The 25,859-nt window shown below is 40.5% G+C and overlaps 1 protein-coding gene across 2 annotated transcripts in view; it reads right to left on the reverse strand.

Moving 5' to 3' along the window:
• Positions 1 to 25,859, reverse strand: part of fam49bb (family with sequence similarity 49 member Bb) — a 79,098-nt gene that overhangs the window by 20,146 nt on the left and 33,093 nt on the right. For both annotated transcript variants that reach the window (XM_062985427.1, XM_062985426.1), the window contains 2 exons: positions 4,156 to 4,237; positions 873 to 994 (listed from right to left, as the gene is read on the reverse strand). In XM_062985427.1, coding sequence (XP_062841497.1) covers positions 873 to 994; positions 4,156 to 4,228 — 195 coding nt within the window. In that variant the 5' untranslated portion in view covers positions 4,229 to 4,237. The remainder of the gene's footprint in view (positions 1 to 872; positions 995 to 4,155; positions 4,238 to 25,859) is intronic.

Below are 25,859 nucleotides of genomic sequence, written 5' to 3' on the forward strand. Positions count from 1 at the left end.
CACACTAGCACACCAGAGCTCACTTTGTGAACTTGTGAGCTGGGCACCTACACGGACAATTATTGGCTCATTCATAGAGAGGGTGTCAGAGGGGATTCCTCATGACTGATAAAATTACAACCTCTGCATGACTCTCCATGCGAGAGTTTGATCCACATATAAACTTGTCTCGTGCAGGTGAAAAGATGCACCCGGCTACTGCACACGTGTGCAGTTTTCTGAACAGAAAGAAGCAGGGTTTTATTCATTACTAATATTTATTTTTTCTATATTTTGAACCATTAATTTTCTGATCAAGCCTGATCAGAATGCAAGCAAATGTCCTGTTATTACAAGTATCTCCTTAACATGATGCTACCTTCACCATTTTTTCCAGTGTAACTTTTGCTATCTGGCTGCAAAGATTGATTTCCACCACACATGCCCTTAGTTAGAATTTTGTTACTCATGCTAGGCATTATTATTCTCCAGGGTTAATCATATATTCAGATAAACCTGTGAGTTCAAATCTCAGCTGGGCGCCTACATGGACAATGATTGGCTCATCTATTAAGGTTGAATGCCAGCAAGGACTGCTCATAACTGATGCAGTTACGACCTCTTCTGGCTTATTGATTACTATAATGGGATTAGTGTGTGACTCTCTGTGCATGAGTCTGATCCACATATGAACTCGCCTCGTGCAGGTGAAAAGATAGAGGTATGTGTCAGTCTCGGCTCTCCTCAATCAGAAGCAAAAGTCAGCATCAGTATAGAGGAAGCATAATGCAATCGGGTAATTGGATAGGACTAGATTGGGAGAAAAATTGGGGGGAAAAAATTCAAAAAAAAAGTGTATGGAATACTCCTCTGTGAGTTTGTACTGTTTGTACCTCTCTGATTTCTGTCCCTGCTCCTTTATAAGCCTGAAGTTCATCGAGTATTGCTCGAGCATCCTTCAGCACCACATCCACTTGCTCCCAGGTTGCCCGCTCTGCGTCTGTGGGCTGTGCATCTAAAACAAACAGAAGTGAAAAAATCATGATCATACAGAATTCATACAGAATACACTGCTATAACACTGCTGGACTGTGTTATGTCTCAACGTTTTTTCAAAGTACTCCCAAGCCCATGTGGTTTTATGTATTACAGCAGCATGACAATGCCGTTTAAAAGTGGTTTCAGGCCGTGCCCTAAATGGACTAAGACTTCTCCTGCTTTTCTTTTTCCTTGAATCGTTTAAAAAATTATGTATGGCAGATAGTCAAAGACCTAAAAAATTCACAATCTTGCTTAGTGTGCAGCCTGATACAGCATGTTTTGAAAGTTATATGTTTTATATTCAATACTTTGGGTGAACATTAAATTGGTTTACTTTTTATTTGTGTACACTATATAAAACAGTCCTCAGGCTTTTAATATTTGCATTTTATTATTTTGCAGACTGTTGCTTTATACTGCAACCTGTATTATGTGATATATTAAACAGCCTGACACTATACAGGCAAAACAACATGGTCACCAATTCTATGTATTTTTTTTAAATCTTTTCAAATTAGGCTGTTTGTCCACACCAGTTAAATGCTTTCTCAAACTTTGTGGGAACAGCATGGCTGTTGAGTATGTGCATGGTTTGATGAGTATGTGCAGAGGAACTTCAGTGGCCTGCACAGAGGCTTGTCCTCAACTCCACTGAACACCTTTGGGATGTCTTGATGCATGCTCATTAATCCATGTACACAAATGCACAAAGTTAAATCTGGACACACGTTTGGTGTAGCGATATGTTTCGTCACTCATCCAAGTGACTTCTTCAGTCTGAGCTGGTGGTGAATAACCCCAACCTTATATGCAGACGATTTGCATAACCACTGACACCGACCCATTGCATGGAAGGCCCAACATAGAAGATCGACCTCTTATGGCCAGGACTCTGCGGTTTACACTCACCTGCAAGCCAGCGGCCACTCATTTAATGATGAAGATGTGCAGATCCATCTGGGCGCCACAGATAAATATTTCTTTATTCATCTGTCAATGTGCTAAATTGCAAAGCTTGATTAATTACTTCGGATGATATGTTTTCACTGCTCCAAAATCCATTGGAGGTTTAGCATTTCTGCCAGTGCTTGGCATTGCACATGTTAATCTTAGGCTTGTGTGCAGCACCTCAAGCGGTAAGCATTACATCTAAGGAAAATAAAATTTGTGCTTTGCAGTGTACATTAGCACTCTGCAACTGAGCTGATGTTGCTCCTAGACAATTTCCCTTTACAACAATGACACTTTCCAAATAAATCTGTCAATGAGCATTTGTGTATCACCTATTCTACTGCTGGTGTTTGTCTATGGAGATTGCATGACTGTATTAAAATAATGCACCTGTTAGCAATAAGTGTGACACATCAATCCTGCAGGACCACAGGAACTGTTCTTATTTTTCTCTACCTACTGCACCTGATTCACCTCCTGCAGGGCGTGTTAATTAGCTGATGAGTTGGAGAATCAGACAGCGAGCACTAAACGCTCCAGCGTTGCCGCCAACCAGGAAAGCAGCCAAACACATGTGCTTTAATCAAACCTCCTCAGATGAGCAAGATCTCATTTGTGGAGCTGTAAATCCGGGTGAGGAATTTTAAACGCTGGAAACTTTAGGCGCTCATCTTAGGACCAAACTTAACCACAACTTTGAACTTCAGTGGGTTTTAAAGACAGAAATAGCTGTCTAAACCTCAACCCTTTCCCTAAGAAATTAAATGCTGTACAAGTATGTAAATGTGGGTAGATTTATGTGAGTACATGTGCATATGGAAGTGAGGAACCATGCTTATGTCTGGGGTATGCTTTATCACAAGTAAAGCTTTATGATTTTTAGATAATAGAAGGATTTTAGATTTAAGTTTTCTGTGTGACAGAGAACCACACTTTTGCAGTAGTGCTGGGCAAATCTACCAGGGGGTGGAAAAGTCCTGCCATCTTCTAAAACATTTCTGCCATATCAGCAACTTAAGTGAACACTGACAGCTCCCAACACCATGTCAAGCTAGTAAGTGAATGGAATATGCTTTAATTTGCATTAATACATTAGTATATTTGGGAAAGGGCACTTTAAGTATATCTGAACATGGGAGAGAAGTTTAAATATTTATCAAATATACATCAAAATTTAGAGCAAAGACCATTTGCATTACAAGTGAAGATATCTGTTCACATTCAAGTTCGTGGCCAGCTGGGACTGGGACCCAAAGATGTGTAATGTCATGTGATATCATTTAATTTGGATGTTGTATTGCTGTATATAAACATTAAATAATGTTCATTTAAAGCTACACTGATCAGCCATAACATTAAAACCACCTCCTTGTTTCTACACTCACTGTCCATTTTATCAGCTCCACTTACCATATAGGAGCACTTTGTAGTTCTACAATTACTGACTGTAGTCCATCTGTTTCTCTACATACCTTTATAGCCTGCTTTCACCCTGTTCCTCAATGGTCAGGACCCCCACAGGACCACCACAGAGCAGGTATTATTTAGGTGGTGGATGATCTCAGACACAGCAGTGCTGCTGGAGTTTTTAAATACCGTGTCCACTCACTGTCCACTCTATTAGACACTCCTACCTAGTTGGTCCACCTTGTAGATGTAAAGTCAGAGACGATCGCTCATCTATTGCTGCTGTTTGAGTTGGTCATCTGCTAGACCTTCATCAGTGGTCACAGGACGCTGCACACGGGGCGCTGTTGGCTGGATATTTTTGGTTGGTGGACTATTCTCAGTCCAGCAGTGACAGTGGGGTGTTTAAAAACTCCAGCAGCGCTGCTGTGTCTTATCCACTCATACCAGCACAACACACACTAACACACCACCACCATGTCAGTGTCACTGCAGTGCTGAGAATGATCCACCACTCAAATAATACCTACTCTGTAGTGGTCCTCGGAGAGTCCTGACCATTGAACAACAGCATGAAATGGGGCTAACAAAGCATGCAGAGAAACAGATGGACTACAGTCAGTAATTGTAGAACTACAAAGTGCTTCTATATGGTAAGTGGAGCTGATAAAATGGACAGTGAGTGTAGAAACAAGGAGGTGGTTTTAATGTTATGGCTGATCGGTGTATGTCTGTAGTACAGCACATAAAATCACATGAAAAGGTGCAAAATCTTACTTTCAAAATCAAGAAAAAAGTTGGGCTCCTCATCAAGATCTGTACAAGTCAAAACTTTCAGGAGGTTCCCCATGACAGGTACCTGAAGAGAGAAAAACACTATTAAAAAGACGTGAATCCACCAAGCCAAGATCAAAACACTAAAGCTGACTACTGAAGATCTTCGGTAACATTCATTATAAGATAGCAGCCTATACTCTAGGAGAGGGTTTTTCAAACCAAAAAAATGGGTCAGAAAGAGGCACAAACACAGAATAAACTTGTACCTGAACACCCTCTTGTGGAGGTAGTACATTACCTCTTGTAAACCACAGTGGGACCAGATTGTAACCATTTTTAGTAATTAAGTACATTTCGTTTCGATGCATCGTTTGTGTTGCCTTGGTTGCGGTAAAATCATGAACAAAATGTGGGTTTTACTGATATTTTCTCCATACCAGAGGGGACAGTAGTATGTATTTGCACAGACAAAAGCACTGCAAAAAAATTACTGTTTTATTTGGCATGCCAACATCATATCTTACATACCAGTATTAGTATTCAAGGGAGCATTCCTTTATGACATAGTTCAGAAATATGCTGTTGGAATGTAGCTATGCATGCTACATAGCAACCCAGCCATCACACCCTTGTTAAACTCCAATCATACAAGTTTTTGTTTCTTTCTTTTTGGTGATGTCACTGACTGCAAACGTTTTGTCCACTATTTAAACACTCGCTTTGCATCACTGGACTCTGAAGGGTTGACCTCGCAAAACCACCAATTTAAATTGAAGAAAAGTTGCATGCAGTAATCCCTTTTCAAACTGTGAACTACTCCATATAAAAAGATGGTTGGTTACGTGTCACTGGGTACTCACATATTAGCTTTTTATTAGCAAAAAAACACATTTTAGGGGACTTTTCTTTGGTGAACTGTGATGCAAAAAACAAAAGACCACTAGTATAATCTATTGATGTTTTAAAAAAGCAACATAAAGGGTGGGTAGCACTGTCACCTCACAACAAGGTTTCGATTCTTGGTTTTGAATCCGAAATGGAGCGGTCCAAGTCCTTTCTGTTTGGAGTTTGCATGTTCTCCCCGTGTCTGTGTGGGTGTCCTCCAGGTGCTCCGGTTACCCACAGTCCAAAGACGTGCAGTCAGGTTAAATGGAACTACAAAATTGCCATAGGTATGAGTGGATGTGTGAATGTGTGAGTGTGTTTGCCCTGTGATGGACTGGCAAGTGTTTGCTACCTATCGCCCAGTGTATTTGACCCACCGCAACCCTGATCAGGATAAAGCGGTGGTAACACAGGCAATAAATTATAAATATAAAGGGGAAAATCCTTTGCATTGCAACATGGTACATCTAAAATAAGAGAAACACCAACTTTTGTACAGTCTATCGTGAGATTTTATATAAAAGATGACATAAAAAACCCAACAATAGACCCAGTATTAAAGCCTGTTCATTTTTATGAATGATTGAAATTTCACCTCATGCTCACCCCAGAAGCTAGTGTTCCAAAACTGGCACTTAAAGCTTGAATGGATTTTGTTACCCTAAAAGATTTTGTCATATTTTCAAAAGTGCAAAGTGTTCCAATCTTTTAAGCACAAAAAAAGAACTGTTGCAGAAATCATTAAAACAGACTGCCAATACACAACGTCCCTTAGGAGAACATGTCGTAATAATGCATCTTTTTGTTGTTGGAAGTGCACAGTAAGTGCTCGGTTTAAAATAAAGTATGGTACAGTTTAAAATACAGTCATATAATTAGAGTCGGTTGATGGCCAAAGACAATGGGTAACTATGACCAATGGCACAAAAAGCCCTGGACCACTATATGTGTCCAAGCACCAGTTGAAAGCATCAACTGGCCAAAAGACAATCAAATGTTACAAATGAAACAAAATATGACCTCTTACACTATTTATAAATAAATGCCCTTGGTTGCTTCCTATCCCATCATTCTACTGTCACCAAGTGGTGCCATGGCCCAGATGTGCCATTTCTGCCCCCTAACTCAAGACCTCCCCCCTCCAGACAGGCCGTGAGGTTTTCCTGCCCGAGAACACCCAGATGTCATTACAGACCGCAAGCCTTGCCACACACACCCAGTTACAGGAATCCCTGCGCTTTGGTACCTCATGCCAACCGTGCGAGTCTGCTTACAACTTAAGCTCAGTTCCCTGTAGAGAGGCCCCGAGTTCTCACTGTCAAAATTTTAGGAAATAACACGGTCTTCACAGAAAGTGCAGCTTGAAATAGATTTTCTTCTGTAGCCTCCGGGGAAAAGGGAGCGCTGCTGCTGAAATCTAAATTAGGGGTCACGAGAAGCCACAATGTCCACTGTTTTCAAAATGGCAAAGTCTGCGAGATGAACCATGACCTTACTGTGACCTCAGGCACATTCAGAGTGGCCCCGGGGGAGACACAATGAAGAAGCAGTATATACACCATACATCTATAAAGAGTGCAAATATCAAGGGGTCTGCATACTTTCTAATCCCACTGTACAGTCCTTATGTGGAAGAATGTACAGTGGAATGTGTGTATAGACGTCCCCTAAACTCAAAATCTTAAAACTTAAAACTTGATGCCCTTTGTCGACAAATTTGTACCCTTAAACTCAACGTTCACCCTAAACTTGACTCGGCTCGGCTCGAGTGGAAAACGTCATCAAAGTGCGAATATGAGACGAATCTGCATTTGTGGGGAATAACCGTCAAATCTACTCTGAAAGAGTCCACAGGTATCTGTGTTTAGCTGGAGTTTTCTCACTGTTTCACTTTCAAACTTGTGTTATAACTCGGGGTGCTGAGAAATTGTGAGAATCAGCTTTTCTGAGAGAGTCTAAAAAATTTTTTTACGTGACTTAATATATTAAAAGAACAACATAGAAACACTAAACTTCTCTCAATTATTACTGCTCATAAGAATGAAATTCCTTGTGTGTTTTAGTACAATAAGTCCTGTTAAGTTTTGTGCACTACCAAACTCCATAAGAAATAACAGCACAGCCGGCACAAAACCTACTGTGCCACTTCTTATGTGAATGTGTCCTTACTGAGCAGAATACGGTCAAGTATCTCCACGATTAAGAAGCTTAAGGAAACAAAGAAGATAAAGTGCAGGATTTATTGTATTTGATTGATTTTTAACTGTTTTCAATTGTATTTAAGTTGTTTTATATTATACTTGTATTATTTTCAGTGTATAAGTTTCAAAAACAACCTTATTATTTTACATTAGCCTAAAATATATGCAGTTACATGGGACCATGGAACACATTAACAGATTTCCCATACACCCTTATACATCCTTTTAAACTCAAGGCCACTCCCAGAACCAATTAATGTAGAATTTTAAGGTACTACTGTATGTATTATACAGTATATCAGCCATAACATTAAAACCTCCTTCTTGTTTCTACACTCACTGTCCATTTTATCAGCTCCACTTACCATATAGGAGCACTTTGTAGTTCTACAATGACTGACTGTAGTCCATCTGTTTTTCTGCATGCTTTGTTAGCCCCCTTTCATGCTGTTCATTAGTGGTCAGGACTCTCTTGCACTGCAGTGACCAGCACAACACACACTAACACACCACCACCATGTCAGTGTCACTGCAGTGCTGAGAATGATCCACCACCTAAATAATACCTGCTCTGTGGTGGTCCTGTGGGGGTCCATTGTAGGATTTTTAAAGAATTTATTTGTAAATTATGGTGGAAAATAAGTATTTGGTCACCCACAAACAAGCAAGATTTCTGGCTCTCACAGACCTGTAACTTCTTTTTTGAGAAGCTCTTCTGTCCTCCACTCGTTACCTGTATTAATGGCACCTGTTTGACATCGGTATCTGTATAAAAGACACCTGTCCACAGCCTCAAACAGTCAACCATGGCCAAGACCAAAGAGCTGTTGACGGACACAAGGAATAAAATTGTAGACCTGCACCAGGCTGGGAAGAGTGAATCTACAATAGGCAAGCAGGTTGGTGTGAATAAATCAACTGTGGGAGCAATTGTATGAAAATGGAAGACATACAAGACCACTGATAATCTCCCTCAATCCCGTGGGGTCAAAATGATCATGAGAACGGTGAGCAAAAATCCCAGAACTACACGGAGGGACCTGATGAATGACCTGCAGAGAGCTGGGACCAAAGTAACAAAGGCTACCATCAGTAACACACTACGCCGAGAGGGACTCAAATCCTGCAGTGCCAGGCGTGTCCCCCTGCTTAAGCCAGTACATGTCCAGGCCTGTCTGAAGTTTGCCAGAGAGCATATGGATGATCCAGAAGAGGATTGGGAGAATATCATGTGGTCAGATGAAACCAAAATGGAACTTTTTGGTAAAAACTCAACTCGTCGTGTTTGGAGGAAGAAGAAGAACCCAAGAACACCATACCTACTGTGAAGCATGGGGGTGGAAACATCATGCTTTGGGGCTGTTTTTCTACAAAGGGGACAGGGCGACTGATCCGTGTTAAGGGAAGAATGAACGGGGCCATGTATCGTGAGATTTTAAGCCAAAACCTCTTTCCATCAGTGAGAGCACTGAAGATGGAACGTGGCTGGGTCTTCCAGCATGACAATGATCCCAAACACACCGCTCGGGCAATGAAGGAGTGGCTCCGTAAAAAGCATTTCAAGGTCCTGGAGTGGCCTAGCCAGTCTCCAGACCTCAACCCCATAGAAAATTTGTGAAGTCCGTGTTGCCCAGCGACAGCCCCAAAACATCACTGCTCTAGAGGAGATCTGCATGGAGGAATGGGCCAAAATACCAGCTACAGTGTGTGCAAACCTGGTGAAGACTTACAGGAAACGTTTGACCTCTGTCATTGCCAACAAAGGTTATGTTACAAAGTATTGAGTTGAACTTTTGTTATTGACCAAATACTTATTTTCCACCATAATTTACAAAAAAATTCTTTAAAAATCCTACAATGTGATTTTTTGGATTTTTTTTTCTCATTTTGTCTCTCATAGTTGAAGTGTACCTATGATGAAAATTACAGACCTCTCTCATCTTTCTAAGTAGGAGAACCTGCACAATCAGTGGCTGACTAAATACTTTTTGACCCCACTGTATATATGCCTTTTTTTCCCCTTTTTCTCCCACTTCAGCGCATCCAATTTCTGCCCGTCAATCATCCTCTCACTAATGCTGGTCCCTGCTCCTGATTGGGGAGGACGAAGCTGCCCCACGCCCCCTCCGACACCTGCACAGCAATCGAACATCTTATCACCTACACTTGACAAGTGCAGTGCAGTACAGTGCTGTGTACGGAGAGCCACACCCTCTACTGCACCTTTCCCATCTCCATGCAGGTGCCTCCAACCAGCCAGCGGAGGTCGTAATCGCACTAGTCTGAGAGAGTGTCCCCATCCGGCTTAGTCCTCCCCCTATCCGAACAACAGGCCAATCGTTGTTCATGTGGCCGCTCATCCTCAGCCGGCAGGCAGAGCCGAGATTTGATACGATGCAGCGTGTGTTTTTACCGCTGCGCCACCTGAGCGGTTATATATGCCAATTTTGTGCTTGGGTGAGACTGATCTAAAGACTATTTTCGATGGTTGTGTTTGGCTTGTTAGTTTTACTGAAGAGGAATGTACAGTGGAATTAGAAATCATATTGTACACTTTTGGAAAAGCCTGTGTGACAACAGTTGAAGCTGCGAGTGGTTCTGGATAGTGCCTGATTTTAGTCAGACACAGTGTCAGCTATTGTGTCTTTAAAAAGGCCCAGAACGTCTTCATAACGTTTCTAAGAATCCTCTCAGAAAACTCCAAACTTAGCTTAAAGCTTCTAGCTGGAAGTTTTGGATAATAAGAGTATTAGACCCTTGCTTAGAGCAACTCTAAGCTAAGGAAAAAAACAAAAAACATTTACCTAAGAGAGGAGGCGGTGCTCAAACTGTTGCTAGGTATGATACATTCTTTTGAAGACTGTGATTGGTTGAAAAAAAACATGCACACACAAACAAACGTGCTCTTAATTATGATATGTCTATTTTACCCTCTCACACACACACACACACACACACACACACACACACACACACACACACACACACACACAATGAAAACGTCTCCACTCTTTTTAATTACCGTGAGTGCTGCAAGGTGTGTGACAGACCAAAGTAATCAATGCTTTATTGTCGCAGTTTCCCATTTGCCAAATACCTTCTTGCCCAGATGCCAAACTCAGCCAGATGGCCAAACCTAGAAAGGTTCCCAGTAGTGCCAAGCTTCTTCCATTTCAAAATTATTGTGGTCTTGGAAACACTCGGTGACCTACATACTGATCTCATATATTCAGCAGACACTTCTTTCCAAAGCGACTTACAATACTGTGACAGTATACTCTCTAAGCAATTGAGGGTTAAGGGCCTTGCTCAAGGGCCCAACAGTGACAACCTGGCAGTCGTGAGGTTTAAACCAGCAACCTTTTAATTACTAGTCCATCACCTTAACCACTAGGCTACAGCTGCCCCATTTCATGGCTTGGTTTGGGTTCTAACCATGCTGTGTACATCAAGGGCTAAATATAAGTGAATCCCTGCAGTCATGTTCCAGAAGCCTTTCCAGAGAAGTGGATGCTGTTACAGCAGCAAGTGTGGACGAACTCCATATTACAATGTTCAATAAGCATGTATTAATATAATGTATGGTTACTTATAGCATTTTTACATAAACCATATGGCCAAAAGTATGTGGACACCTAAGCATGAGCTATTTTTAAACGTGAGCATTAATGTGTTGCCTCTATAACACTCGGCCGGAAAGGCTTTGCACAAAAGTGTTTGAGAGACTTTGCGACCTTTCGGTCAGAAAAGCATTTATAGGGCCGCTCAGGTGGCGCAGCAGTAAAATACGCTAGTACACCAGAGCTGGGATTTCAAATACATCGTATCGAGTCTCAGCTCTGCCATCCGGCTGGGCTGGGCGGCTATATGAACAACGTTTGGCTGTTGCCTATCAAGGGAGGGAAATGCCAGATAGGAACCTCATAACTGATGTAATTAAGACCTCTGCTCTCTAATTGATGGAGTCTGCACAGAGTTGAGGGATAATGCGATCAGGGTATGGCTCTGTGCACAAGACTGATCCGCATATGAACTCGTCTCGTGCAGGTGAAAAGATGCAGTCGGCTACTGCACACGTGTCGGAGGGTGTGTGTGTCAGTTTGCTCTCCTCAATCAGGGTGGGGGTCAGCACCAGTGGAGAGGAAGCATAACGCAATTGGGTAAAAATTGGACACGCTAAAAATCGGGAGAAAAAGGGAGAAAATGCATTAAAAAAAAGCATTTATAGGGTCAGTGAGATGTTTGATAAAGAGGCCTGACTCACAGTTGATATTCCAGTTCAACAAAATTCAAGTCTTTAATAGGACTGAGGTCAGGGCTCAATCCCATCAATCCATAAGACTGTGTTTATGGAACTCACTTCGTGCACAGGGACACACTGTTCTTGTTTAAACCCGATGGTTTAAAACCCAGCGCCAACGGCACATTTTCGTCTCCAGGAATCTGAAATATTTTACAGTTGGAGCGTTTTGTCGGTTGGTTCTTAGAAAGCATGCACCTGGGAGAGAACATTTTCCCAGGCTACACGCTCCTCTCTCCAAATGATAGGTGATAAAAACCGGTGGGCTGCTGAAAACAAGTTCATACAAACCTCTGGAAATGTATTACAGCCCACACTTTATCTATCTAGCACAGACAAATCTGCATTTCTCTTCACGTGCACAGGGGAAGGAAAACCAGGTGGCACATAAGCTTCCACCTGGTACACACATCCAGATACCATCAGAGAGACTGACGAGACCAAACATTTGTAACCAGCCAACTTTCCCACAGTAATAATAGAGGTGTTTATATAACCTAGACCAGGTTTGACGGCTCAGATTCCTTCTTAGACCTGCTGTAAGATTAACTTCACAGCCAAAAGTATGTGGACACTCTTTCTTATTATTAAGTATTTTCACTTATTGCTAAATGCACAAAATCAACTGTGAAATAAATTATATCAGATATATTATGTAATTTTCTTTATTATAAATTATATAAATTTTTTAAACATAAATTTGTGCCAACAGTTTGGGCAAGGCCTCTTCCTGCTTAAGCATGGCTTTGCCCTGTGCACAAATTAGGGTCCAAAATAACAAGTTCGGACCTGTGTGGGAAATGTTTTGAGTTTGGTATGGAGAGGGCAAAAGCTGACCTTACTACTGCTAATGAAGTTGCTGCTGAATGGAAGTGAATCCCTGCAGTCAGGATCCAGAACTTCCAGATCAAACGTCCTTAAATTCCCAAATATGCACACACTAAATCCTGTTAAAGGTATTTCCAAAAAAAAAGTGGAGGTCGTGGTAGTTGCAAAGATGGGGAAATGAAATATTAATGCCAATGGTTTTGTCCGGTAAGCTAATAATCAGGTAATCAGGCTTCCACACACTTTTGGTTGTATACTGGAGCAGCAATGTAACGTTATAGTCCTGTGTTTTTAGTGGTAAAGTAATTACAAGTAAGTAGAGTCATTATTTTTGTGTCTAAGGAACGTATTGCACAATGGATGCTCAATGTTAGTTAACTACACTATAATGGGCACTCAGGTGGCACAGCGGTAAAACAAGCTAGCACACCAGAACTGACATTTCGAACTCGGTTCAAATCCGACAGGCTGGGCGCCTACATGAACAATGATTGACTGTTGTCCCATACAGGGTGGGAGCCAGACGGGAATTTCCTCATAACTGATGCAATTATGACCTCTGCTGGCTGATTGATGGCTGAGGGTGTGGCTCTCAGTACACAAAGTCAATCCATATATGAATATGCAGGTGAAAAGACACGTGCCGGAGGGTGCATGTGTCAGTTTCGGCTCTCCTCAACTGGGGCGGGGATCAGCATTAGTAGAGAGGAAGCATAATGCAATTGGGTAATTGAATACACTACAAGTCGGGAGAAAAAGGGGAGAAATTGCATAAACAAAAAACAAAAAAAACTACACTAATGCATTTTAATTTAAGGATAACAGGCATTAGTAACAACAACTAACAAACTAGCAAACAGTTGTTTTAGTCATTTCTACAGTAACTTGGTCAAAAACATTGAGAATTTTTTCTTGTTACTTTCGTTAGTTAAATAAACGTTCAAGTGTATTAACATATCAGAGATTAATTACATTTATCACAAATATTATTTCACAAAATGTCTCAACTCTCCTGGAAATAGGTTTGTACTGTTTTATATTATTTATATGATTTTGTAACTCTTTATCTCTTTTATATTACACTGCAATTTCTTTCTCCCAATCTAGTCATTTCCCATTCCTGACTATGAAACCGGTATTGCTTGCACAATTGCTCTCAAGGAGAGTCGGATCACCTGGCAATGTTGGGTTCCCACACAGAGCCATAAGAAGAATGATGTACTGAACGCCACGCAAGTTCCATAAATTGTTTCTTTACAAACAACTGAAATAATTTTTCTCTACATTAGTAAAAGATTGAGAGCGTTCAAAGAAAATGTCCATGCATAAAGAGCAAGGCTGAAAACCAACACTGAATGTTCATGGTCTTACATTCTTAAATCAACACTGCATTGAAAACAAGCATCTGTGATGAATAACAGGAATACTTCAGAAAATCCTCTTCACTAAATACTTGCTGCGTCTACAAAAGCAAGTTAAAGCTCAACTATGTAAAGCAGAAGCCATTTATCAACAACTTTGTGTTCTTAAACTTATTTAAGATGGACTGATACAAGGTGGAAATGTGTGCTGTGATAAGTCCTGACAACCTTTCCACTGTATTTTAAGTATAATGGTAGTCATAATGGTAGTTCCCTGGTTCAAAAATCAGCATCTGTCATGGTCTGGGTGAGCGTTAGTGCCACAGCATGGGTAACGTGGACATCTGTGAAGGCAACATTAATACTGAGGGGAGTATATGCATTTTGGAGCAACATGTGCTTCCATCTATAAGTCTTATTCAGGGACATCCCTGCTTGATTCCGCAAGACAACGCCAACCCACATTTTGCAAGTTACAACACACTGGCTGTGTAGAAAGAGAGTGCAGGTGCTAGACTGGTCCGTCTGCAGTCCAGACATGTCTCCTGTTTAAACATGAGGATCATCATGAAACTACCACTACTAATAGTATTACTACTAGTAGTACTACTAATAATAATAATAATATTTGGCAATAGAATTCCCAAAATGTTGAACCACTGAAATGTTATGTTGTGTGCACACAGTAACACCCTGGACGGGCGCCAGTCCATTGCAGGGCAGACACACAGACACACACACCCATTAACCTATAGGGCAATTCAGTATCTCCAGTTCACCTGACTGCATGTTTTTGGACTGTGGGAGGAAACCAGAGCTCCCGGAGGAAACCCACACAGAGACGGGGAGAACATGCAAACTCCACACAGAAAGGACCTGGACCGCCTCGCCTGGGGATTGAACCCAGAACCGTCTTGCTGTGAGGCGACAGTGCTACCCACCTAGCCACCGTGCAGGCATACATACATACCACCCAAATTCACAAGATTAACATAATTATTGTTTAATTAATTAACTTTGTTTTTATATCATGGTGACTGTAACAGCCCTATGAGAAACCATCAGGACCTGCCTATAGCAAAAGGAAGGCGAGCATGCGGAACATAATTTCACATGGTAAACGTATGTGTGTCTCTGTGATTAGAACGTTTTACACATCATTACAGGGAAGAAATTGTAATAAAATAAATGAATGGGTGAAAATTCGGGTTTAACAAGGCAGAAGGGCAAAACAGACCTCAGCATGCCTTTTAATAATTTCCATCCTCACTTCAGTGATGTAAATAACCATTTAGCTCCACACTCCGAGTGCAGATCCTCAGATCTGGCTATAATTACACAGCTGGTATAATTCGGATGAACTTAAACGGCTCAGAGTGTGAATAAAAAAAGCATAAAACAGAAATGAGGTTAGGACCAGCAGTACAGCACATTAACCATGATTTACGTGCTGTGGGATAGTTGGGATGTAGGTCATACATGTTATATCACTGCTTGGAGTAATCATGACAAACATTATGTATTAAGTGCAGGGCATTACTCATGAAGAGGACAGAAAAGCTGTATACTGCAAAAATTACAGTACATTGATTGACATAAAAGGTCGAAACAAACAGTCTAGTACCTCAAATTAGAGTGGCCACATAGCACATTTGGGTTTAAACTTTTTGTGCTATTTGATCACTGTTATTTTTCGGCTGTTCCCGTATATAGGGGTCGCCACAACAGATCACTGAATAACTGGGACTGTACATAAGGCTTTAGCCCTATAGATTATGTTGCCATTGTTGGGTTGTGGATTATGAATGTTATTATTATTATTATTATTGTATTATTATTACTATTATTATTACTATTATTATTATTATTATTATTATTACTACTATTATTACTATTTTACTACTATTACTATTATTATTACTATTATTACTATTATTATTACTATTATTATTACTATTATTATTACTATTATTATTATTACTATTATTATTATGGGACTGTACATAAGGCTTTAGCCCTATAGATTATGTTGCCATTGTTGGGTTGTGGATTATGAATGTTATTATTATTATTATTATTGTATTATTATTATTATTACTATTATTACTATTATTATTATTATTATTATTACTACTATTATTACTATTTTAATACTATTACTATTATTATTATTATTATTATTATTATTACTATTATTACTATTATTATTATTATTATTACTACTATTATTACTATTTTACTACTATTACTATTATTATTACTATTATTATTACTATTATTATTATTACTATTATTATTACTATTATTATTATTACTATTATTATTATTACTATTATTATTATTACTATTATTACTATTATTATTATTACTATTACTATTATTATTACTATTATTACTATTATTATTACTATTATTATTATTACTATTTTCATTATTGTTAGTACTATTACTACTATTATTATTACTATTACTTTATTATAACTATTTTCATTATTATTATTATTATTACTATTATTATAATTTACTATTATTATCATTACTACTATTATTATTATTATTACTATTATTACTATTATTATTATAAATATTATTTTAAGTGGTGCCAAGATGATTCCAACACCTGGCGTCCATATGGATAGTGTTTCTCCAGAACATCCCGTCCTTTGTTTGGGTCTTTTGGCTTTTTAACAGGCTTGTTAATTGTTCCTGTAATTGTTTGAATCCATCTAGTTTCTGGTTTGGTTTGGTCAGAGATCCAGAGATCTTCTTTGGCATGGATCTTCTTTCTGTCACCCTTTTATTACTGTCCAGCTTTCACATCTATACGTAACCACAAAAAAGACCTTAGTCTGGACAATTCTGGACAACTGTTTCGGAGAGATAAATGCTTAGATATAAAGCTAATGACCTCTATCATCCAGACGTCCAGTTTTTTAGCATTATCCGATTGCTCAAAATGTCTAACGCATAACAAGTAGAGCCAATTACACGCTCATTTACTATTTTTCTTTCCCAATTCAGTCACAATGTTACACAAATAACTTGTAACACTTGTACATTTTACTAATAAGGGATATTAGGAAGAAGGAAGAAATACTGAATGCAGAGGATTATGGGATATTTGCCCATCCTCCACAGGCTTAAACTCATTTAACTGTGAAAAAAAAAACATTAAGGGTAATAAGTGGTGACTTTAAGCTCATTTCACGCAGATTTCACAGGATGCTGTTCCTTACTGACCAACAGCTCCAGAAACAGGATTTTGGTGATCTGCACCTTACCCCCCTTTCCCCAACTCTCCAACCCAACTGAGAGATTGCGTGTTTGAGCAAGAGAGACTCGGGCTAGATGTGGAGGGATCATCTGAGGCTACGGGGAGCTTTCGAAGTTACTACAGAGCTCTGATTGGTGGAGTTTGGGCTCAGTGCTGTATCCATGGTGCTCAAAAAAGCCAAACGCGAGCTGAAGAGCCAATTACACTGCAGCTTGGTGGCGGTGGTTGGGTAAAAGGGGGGGGGGGGGGGGGGGTTGCTGTAGCAGGACTTAAAAGCTTGCGCATGAATACATGAATGGCGATGAGGTAATGCGCTAAAAATGCCGACTTAACACGACGACGACAGAGAGCTGGAACCTGGAGTTACTTCACGTTGAGTTTAGAGATTAGCCGTTATACAGGTCGACCATGTGAACCGTGTTTCTTAGTGAAATCAGGTCAGGAAGCAAAACCGGGACCAAAAACACGGACATGACGGCATATTTACTCCTTTTCTTATTTACCTTTAATTTGGAATCATTTTCAATACATTAAATGTTTAAATATTTTGGAATTACTAAGTGTACTAATGTAAACCCATAGCAGTGTAGCGCGTACACACACACACACACACACACACACACACACACACACACACACACACACACACACACAAGCATGGAGGAAATGTGGGGCTGGCATTCTGTTACAGTTATGCAGCATGGAAGTCCACGTGCCTTGCCATACTACTCCAGCTCGCCAGTGCCAACAGCACACACTATCCTACCCTCCCTCTTCGCTCCAGTCACATGGGCAAAGCCGTGGAGGATGAAAGCAAAGACATCTTCACATTACTACTGTGCATTACAACATAAATAACAGATTAAATGAAACAAAACTCACATAATAATTAAGACATATAACTAACATTACAATTTATCATCTACTTTAAAGGGCGGTACGGTGGCTCGGTGGGTAGCACTGTCGCGTCACAGCAAGAAGGTCCTGGGTTCAATCCCCAGGCGGGGCGGTCCGGGTCCTTTCTGTGTGAAGTTTGCATGTTCTCCCCGTGTCCCCGTGTCTTTCTTCCGGGAGCTCCGGTTTCCTCCCAAAAACATGCAGTCGGGTTAATTAAAGACATTCAATTGCCCTATAGGTGAATGGGTGTGTATGAGTGTGTGTGTGTGTGTATCTGCCCTGCGATGGACTGGCGCCCCTTCTAGGGTGTTACTGTGTGTCTTGTGATGGCGTCTGATCAGGGTGTGTCTCTCCGTACACAAAGCCGATCCGCATATGAACTCGCCTCATGCAGGTGAAAAGATGCAGTCGGCTACTGCACATGTGTCGGAGGGGCGTGTGTCAGTCTCGCTCTCCTCAATCAGGACGGAGATCGGCATCAGTAGAGTGGAAGCGTAATGCAATTGGGTATTCCGCAGGTCCATATGGTCATCAGGAGGCAGAATCAATTTTATGCTACATAATAATAATTAGAATATATAATAGTAAACATGCAGGGATGTTCCTAGATATGCCATAATTTTTTATTTAAATTTTATTAATCTGCTAATATAATAATCTATTTGTTTTTCGAGGCACTGTTCTCCAGACATTGTATAAGTGAGATATTGCCCACTGAGGCACACGGTGTTCTTCGCCTCTGGCTTATCCATTTCTTTTGAAATGTTTTTACTCCTCAGGCAGAGTGCTTCACTTTTTCTTCTATAGATGTCTATATTTCAACAAAAAAAAATACCAATACCACGCTGAAAACAAAAAAATGGAAACTTTTTGTCAGTATCAGTCTAGATGTAGATGTATTTTCGAATGCATGTGCAGTACGCAGTGAGAGTATCTTTGCTGTGTCAGTCTGCAGTAGCAGACATCAGCATCCTCAGCATCCTCGGCATCCTCAGCAGCAAACTGACCCACATTTCCTGCAATGCGCTGGCACGTCAGATTAGCCCGCACCTCGTGACACTCATCCAATTAAATAAGTGGAAAATGGAAAGAAAGGCTGGGAGGGGTGTGTGTGTGTGGGGGGGGTTCTATTTCTCGATCCAGAGACTGGCACGACTTACACCAGTGAACCATATGACCCCACTTAGCTGTATGAAATGTCTGGACATGTATTTATCAAGGGTGGGACGGTGGTGGGATGAGTGTTGATTAGTAGCATTAGATTAACATCAGGGACACTGAGCTGAAATATCTTATTAAAAGATGAGAATCAAAACAGAACAGCTTTGTAAAACCTTTTAAAAGGCAATGATTTAAGGGGTGTCGGGGGTTGGAAATAAAAGGTCTGTTCAAAGCCATTAAAACAATCAATTATGTACAAAAGTAATCTGCTCAGATAGTTGGCACATTGATTAAATCAATATCTAGGCTGATATTAGATATTTTTAACAGCTCAGAGCTGCAGAAAAAAAAAAGCTGGATGGTATTTGCTGCAATCCAACATACCAAGCACAGAGCAGGATTTTGGATAATCCCCCCCTCCAAAACAGCACCTCCAAATCCACATGGTACCACTCCTGATTGAAGCGTAAAACCATGGCAACAGCAGATCACAAGCCAAAACATGACACGGCTGCTGATGTACCAGAGTGGAATTTATAGCCAAACCTGTGAAGAATCTATTTAACCAACAAACACGTATCACCTGCTTTCAGCTAATCACCATATTTGCATTTTAAAACAGTTTTAACCTCGAAATCTTTCAAAAATGAGAGTTCCGCATGAATGGTTTGCAAGCAGGTGTAATTATTGTAATTCAAACCTTTGAAGTAATAGCACTAATCTCACAGATGTTATTTAAATAGATCTGAAGTAGGGAGGCACGCTGTGCCAAATTCTTTTAACCGATAACTACCTGACAGGAAAACGTTAAAATATCAAAATGACAAAATTGGTCGCCGATAAGGTGGCACAGCGGTAAAACACACTAGCACACCAGAGCTGACGTTTCAAACTCGACGGTTCGAAACTCGGCTCTGCCATCCGGCTGGGTGCCTACATGAACAACGATTGGCTGTTGTTCACACAGGGTGGGAGCCGGATAAGAATTTCGTCATAACTGATGCAATTACGCCCTCTGCTGGCTGGTCGATGGTGTCTGCACAGAGTTGAGGGATAATGTGATCAGGGTTTGGCTCTCCGTACACAAAGCTGATCCGCATATGAACTCGCCTCGTGCAGGTGAAAAGATGCAGTCGGCTACTGTACACGTGTGGAAGGGGGCGTGTGACAGTCTTGCTCTCCTTAATCGGGGCGGGGGCAAGCACCAGTGGAAAGGAAGCATAAAAATGCATAAAATGCATAAAAAACCACTTTAACTTGGTCGGGGTCACGGCAGGACTGGCTTTCCAGGAATCATTGGGCGCGATGCAGTAACACACCTGGACAGGACACCAATCCATCACAGGGCTTCAGCTATCCTAACCCCATAGCACCCCATGGCTGATAGCACTTCTGCAATTCGAATCCGGACCTCAAAGGTGGTAGGCTGGCATAACAGCTTTTATAAAAATTTTGCCATCTTCAATTGGAAAAAAAATATATATTCCCAAGTTATTAGCAATTTGTCTAACACTATAACCCCACCCCCCACCTTAGACATAGCCAATCATCTCTGTGTAGACACACAGCTGGTCGATTGCACTGCTGTGATTCGAACCCGAACCTCAAAGGTGGTGGGCTGGCATAACAGCTTATATAAAAATTTAGCCATCTTCAATTGAAAAAATAAAAAAATAAATAAAAATATTCATTTATTGTGTGTGTGTGTATATATATATACACATATACTGTGTATTTATATATATACAGTGTATCACAAAAGTGAGTACACCCCTCACATTTCTGCAAATATTTCATTATATCTTTTCATGGGACAACACTATAGACATGAAACTTGGATATAACTTAGAGTAGTCAGTGTACAGCTTGTATAGCAGTGTAGATTTACTGTCTTCTGAAAATAACTCAACACACAGCCATTAATGTCTAAATAGCTGGCAACATAAGTGAGTACACCCCACAGTGAACATGTCCAAATTGTGCCCAAATGTGTCGTTGTCCCTCCCTGGTGTCATGTGTCAAGGTCCCAGGTGTAAATGGGGAGCAGGGCTGTTAAATTTGGTGTTTTGGGTACAATTCTCTCATACTGGCCACTGGATATTCAACATGGCACCTCATGGCAAAGAACTCTCTGAGGATGTGAGAAAGAGAGTTGTTGCTCTCCACAAAGATGGCCTGGGCTATAAGAAGATTGCTAACACCCTGAAACTGAGCTACAGCATGGTGGCCAAGGTCATACAGCGGTTTTCCAGGACAGGTTCCACTCGGAACAGGCTTCGCCAGGGTCGACCAAAGAAGTTGAGTCCACGTGTTCGGCGTCATATCCAGAGGTTGGCTTTAAAAAATAGACACATGAGTGCTGCCAGCATTGCTGCAGAGGTTGAAGACGTGGGAGGTCAGCCTGTCAGTGCTCAGACCATACGCCGCACACTGCATCAACTCGGTCTGCATGGTCGTCATCCCAGAAGGAAGCTGACGCACAAGAAAGCCCGCAAACAGTTTGCTGAAGACAAGCAGTCCAAGAACATGGATTACGGGAATGCCCTGTGGTCTGACGAGACCAAGATAAACTTGTTTGGCTCAGATGGTGTCCAGCATGTGTGGCGGCGCCCTGCTGAGAAGTACCAAGACAACTGTATCTTGCCTACAGTCAAGCATGGTGTTGGTAGCATCATGGTCTTGGGCTGCATGAGTGTTGCTGGCACTGGGGAGCTGCAGTTCATTGAGGGAAACATGAATTCCAACATGTACTGTGACATTCTGAAACAGAGCATGATCCCCTCCCTTCGAAAACTGGGCCTCATGGCAGTTTTCCAACAGGATAACGACCCCAAACACAACCTCCAAGATGACAACTGCCCTGCTGAGGAAGCTGAAGGTAAAGGTGATGGACTAAACCCAATTGAGCACCTGTGGTGCATCCTCAAGTGGAAGGTGGAGGAGTTCAAGGTGTCTAACATCCACCAGCTCCGTGATGTCATCATGGAGGAGTGGAAGAGGATTCCAGTAGCAACCTGTGCAGCTCTGGTGAATTCCATGCCCAGGAGGGTTAAGGCAGTGCTGGATAATAATGGTGGTCACACAAAATATTGACACTTTGGGCACAATTTGGACATGTTCACTGTGGGGTGTACTCACTTATGTTGCCAGCTATTTAGACATTAATGGCTGTGTGTTGAGTTATTTTCAGAAGACAGTAAATCTACACTGCTATACAAGTTGTACACTGACTACTCTAAGTTATATCCAAGTTTTATTTCTATAGTGTTGTCCCATGAAAAGATATAATAAAATATTTGCAGAAATGTGAGGGGTGTACTCACTTTTGTGATACACTGTATATATATATATATATATATATATATATATATATATATATATAATATACTATGTGTGTGTTTTTATATATATATATATATATATATATATATATATATATATATATATATATATATATTGTATATACACACACACACACACACATATATATATATATATATATATATTTATACATTCCCAAATAATTAGCAATTTGTCTAACCCCATACCACCCAGCACCCACATTAGACATAGCCAATCACATCTGGGTAGACACAGCCGGCTGATAGCACTGCTGCAATTCGAACCCAGACTTCAAAGCTGGTGGGCTGGCATAACAGCTTAAAATTCCCAAGTTATTAGCAATTTGTCTAACCCCATACCCCCCACCACCCACATTAGACATAGCCAGTCACATCAAGGTAGACACACAGCTTGCCGTTGTTGCACTGCTGCAGTTCGAACCCAGACATCAAAGACGGTGGGCTGGCAAAACAGAAATGTTGCCATCTTCAATTGAAAAAAATAAATAAATAAAAGTAAATATATATATATACTGTATATATATATATATATATATATATATATATATACGTATATATATATATATATATATATATATATTCCCAAGTTATTTGCAATTTCTCTAACCCTATAACCCCACCCCCCCCCACCTTAGACATAGCCAATCACATCTGGGTAGACACACAGCTGGCTGATACAACTGCTGTCGTTAACAGTTACATATATGTAATTTCAGGAGGCATTCTATTACGTCTATGAATCATTAGATCCAACACCTTGTCTGTGGGTACTTGTGCCAGTTCTATGCCAACAATTGCTTGTGAGGAGTCGGCATTTAGCAAAGCACTCTGTCTCTGGCTTTATCTTCCTGCCACTTATGTGTGATATCTTCACTAACAGTCGCAGCTCTGCTCTTAATTTCAATCAGTTGATTCCAATTTGACGTACAATTAAAATTACATATTTGTAATATACAGCATAGAGCCAGTAATCAATTACTCAGTTTATGATTAATCTGAAATATTTTAAAGCACTAACAATACTAAAGAATCAGCCAGAATTCATGAGGACGGTGCCACTCCTCTTACTGAGGGGATCTGGTCAGTGTAAAATTGGTGCAGAACCAGCATGGAGGTCAACCTCCGCATACAGAATAGAGCAGGGCTGTGCCCCTTACACACCGTCCTACAATTAACATTCCTATTCTTTGTCACATTTACATTGACTTTTGTTGTCAATGTAAATTTTGCTAAATAATTCTAGTAATAATATTTAATCTTAGGACTTCATCTCAACATAAATATCAATTAAATATTTTGTTTATTTTAAAAGTTCTTTTTTAAGATTCCTGACTCTTTTTAATTCATCAGTGGCGGTCGAATATCTGTACAATATCTGTACAAGGTCATCCCTATAATCACTGTGACGTTTGGTTTACCAAAATAGCTAAATATGTTGGCACGTGCCAAAGCTGTATAATAATCATATCCCACAAAACACCAGTGACCTTTTACCCAGAACTGACTCACGCTTTTACATACTGTATCACTCATATGTTCTGAGATCTGATCTTACTGTAAACTGGGATTAATGGTGTTATGTGAGAGACTCAGGTTTCTGTGCTAAGGGTGGGGCACTGGCACAGGGGGGTTTGGTGATGTGTTTGGCATGCAGTGGATTTGCGTCCAGACTTGCATCATTTCTAAAGGCTATAGCACCCTCTGCTGGTCACTGGGATTGTACCACGTGTAGGTGCCACTCCCTTGATCTCGAAATATTACGTTTAGAGGTCAAATGGTATGGACCTTGTTTTTACAAACAATCACAGATTTCATGGATTTTTAAAGAAACGTGCCATATTTCACAGAATTGGTTGAGAATTTTCTAGGGATGTCCCGATCACGTTTTTTTGTTCCTGATACCGATCCCGATTATTAATTTTGATCCCGATCCGATACCGATTCTCAAACCGATACTTGTATTTTCTAGATATTGTCTAGATAAGAACTGGATAATACTGTTCACACAGTGCACACTTCAAGTACATTACAATTATTCAAATTAATTCACTGTACATGTTTAACAACTAAATAGCTCTGCAGTGCTGTAGGGAAAAATGCTGCATCCAAGCTATTGCTTAATGTTTTTGTATTTTTACAAAATCAATCAAAATGAGTGAGATAATTACAGTTTTACTTTAAACTTTACATTCGAAGAAAAAAAAAATCTGTTTAATGCAGTGATACACTAAAAATGAACAGAAATCTGTGTAGCAGCTTAACTTGAATATAAGAAAAAAAGTTACTTAAAAGCATTACAGTAAAACCTGAATACCAAAATAAAATGGAAAGGCTCTTTTGTTATGAAGGAAAGCCAGTTTTTAAAGTGCTTGTATTGTGACGATGGTTTGATGGACGTTTGTACACGAAGTGAGTGTGTTTTGACCCTTTGGGGCTTCCATAGAACACGAAATAGCGTGCTTGACTCAACTGTCGGCTATTCGGTACCGTAACAGAAGAAGTTAATAAAGTGTTCTGCTCCCGACAATATGTGAATATACTGTGCATTTATTTCTTTATTAAACGAGCGCATCACTACGTTGTTTTGTAAACCGGTGTGATCCTTAACTCACACACACTCTCACACATGAACGCAGCTCTGCTCCCACCGCCTCGTGAAACGCTCACACTGCAGACGTTACACTTCACTGTTGGACTTGTTTTACTTTTCAATTTAAAGTATTTCCACACAGCGGACATGCTGACGTAAAACAAAAGATCGGGATTAAGATCGGGTTTGTTAAAGCCGATTCCGATCAATTAAAAAATGCCTTGATCGGCCCCGATCCCGATCTTTGAGATCGGATCGGGACATCACTAGAATTTTCCAAACTCAGTTACATGAGTCGTGTTTTTAGCTGCTTTAGACTTCGACATCTTGGACATTTTGACTAAACGATTGCTAACTGAGTTGTCGTAGGATTGCTAGGACCGTCTCATATTGCAAATTAACCAATAAACATGAGGCACTTGAACGCTACATGAATGAAAAATGTTAAATCGCATGTTAAAACACAAACCTTATATTTGGAATTTTTTTTTTACTTCCCCCCCCAATTTTTATCCCCCAGTCTAGTCGTGTCCAATTACCCTGATTGCGTCCTCTATACTGATTCGACCCCTCACCGCTGACTGAGGACGCCTCTCAACTGACATACGCCCCCTCCGGTACGTACAGTCAGTAAAGACTGCATTTTTCACCTGCACCGACGGGCACTGTGTACGGAGGGCCACACCCCCATCAGCATTATTCCTCAGCCCCGTGCAGGCGCCATCAGTCAGCCAGCAGGGGCCGCAGTCGCGCCAGTTATGAGGACCTATGATCCGACTTTTTTTTTTTACCCTCTAACCCTGAACAACAGCCAAACGTTGTTCATGCTGCCACCCAGCCCAGTC

Source organism: Trichomycterus rosablanca, chromosome 23 (assembly GCF_030014385.1).
Source record: "Trichomycterus rosablanca isolate fTriRos1 chromosome 23, fTriRos1.hap1, whole genome shotgun sequence".
Taxonomy (NCBI): domain Eukaryota; kingdom Metazoa; phylum Chordata; class Actinopteri; order Siluriformes; family Trichomycteridae; genus Trichomycterus; species Trichomycterus rosablanca.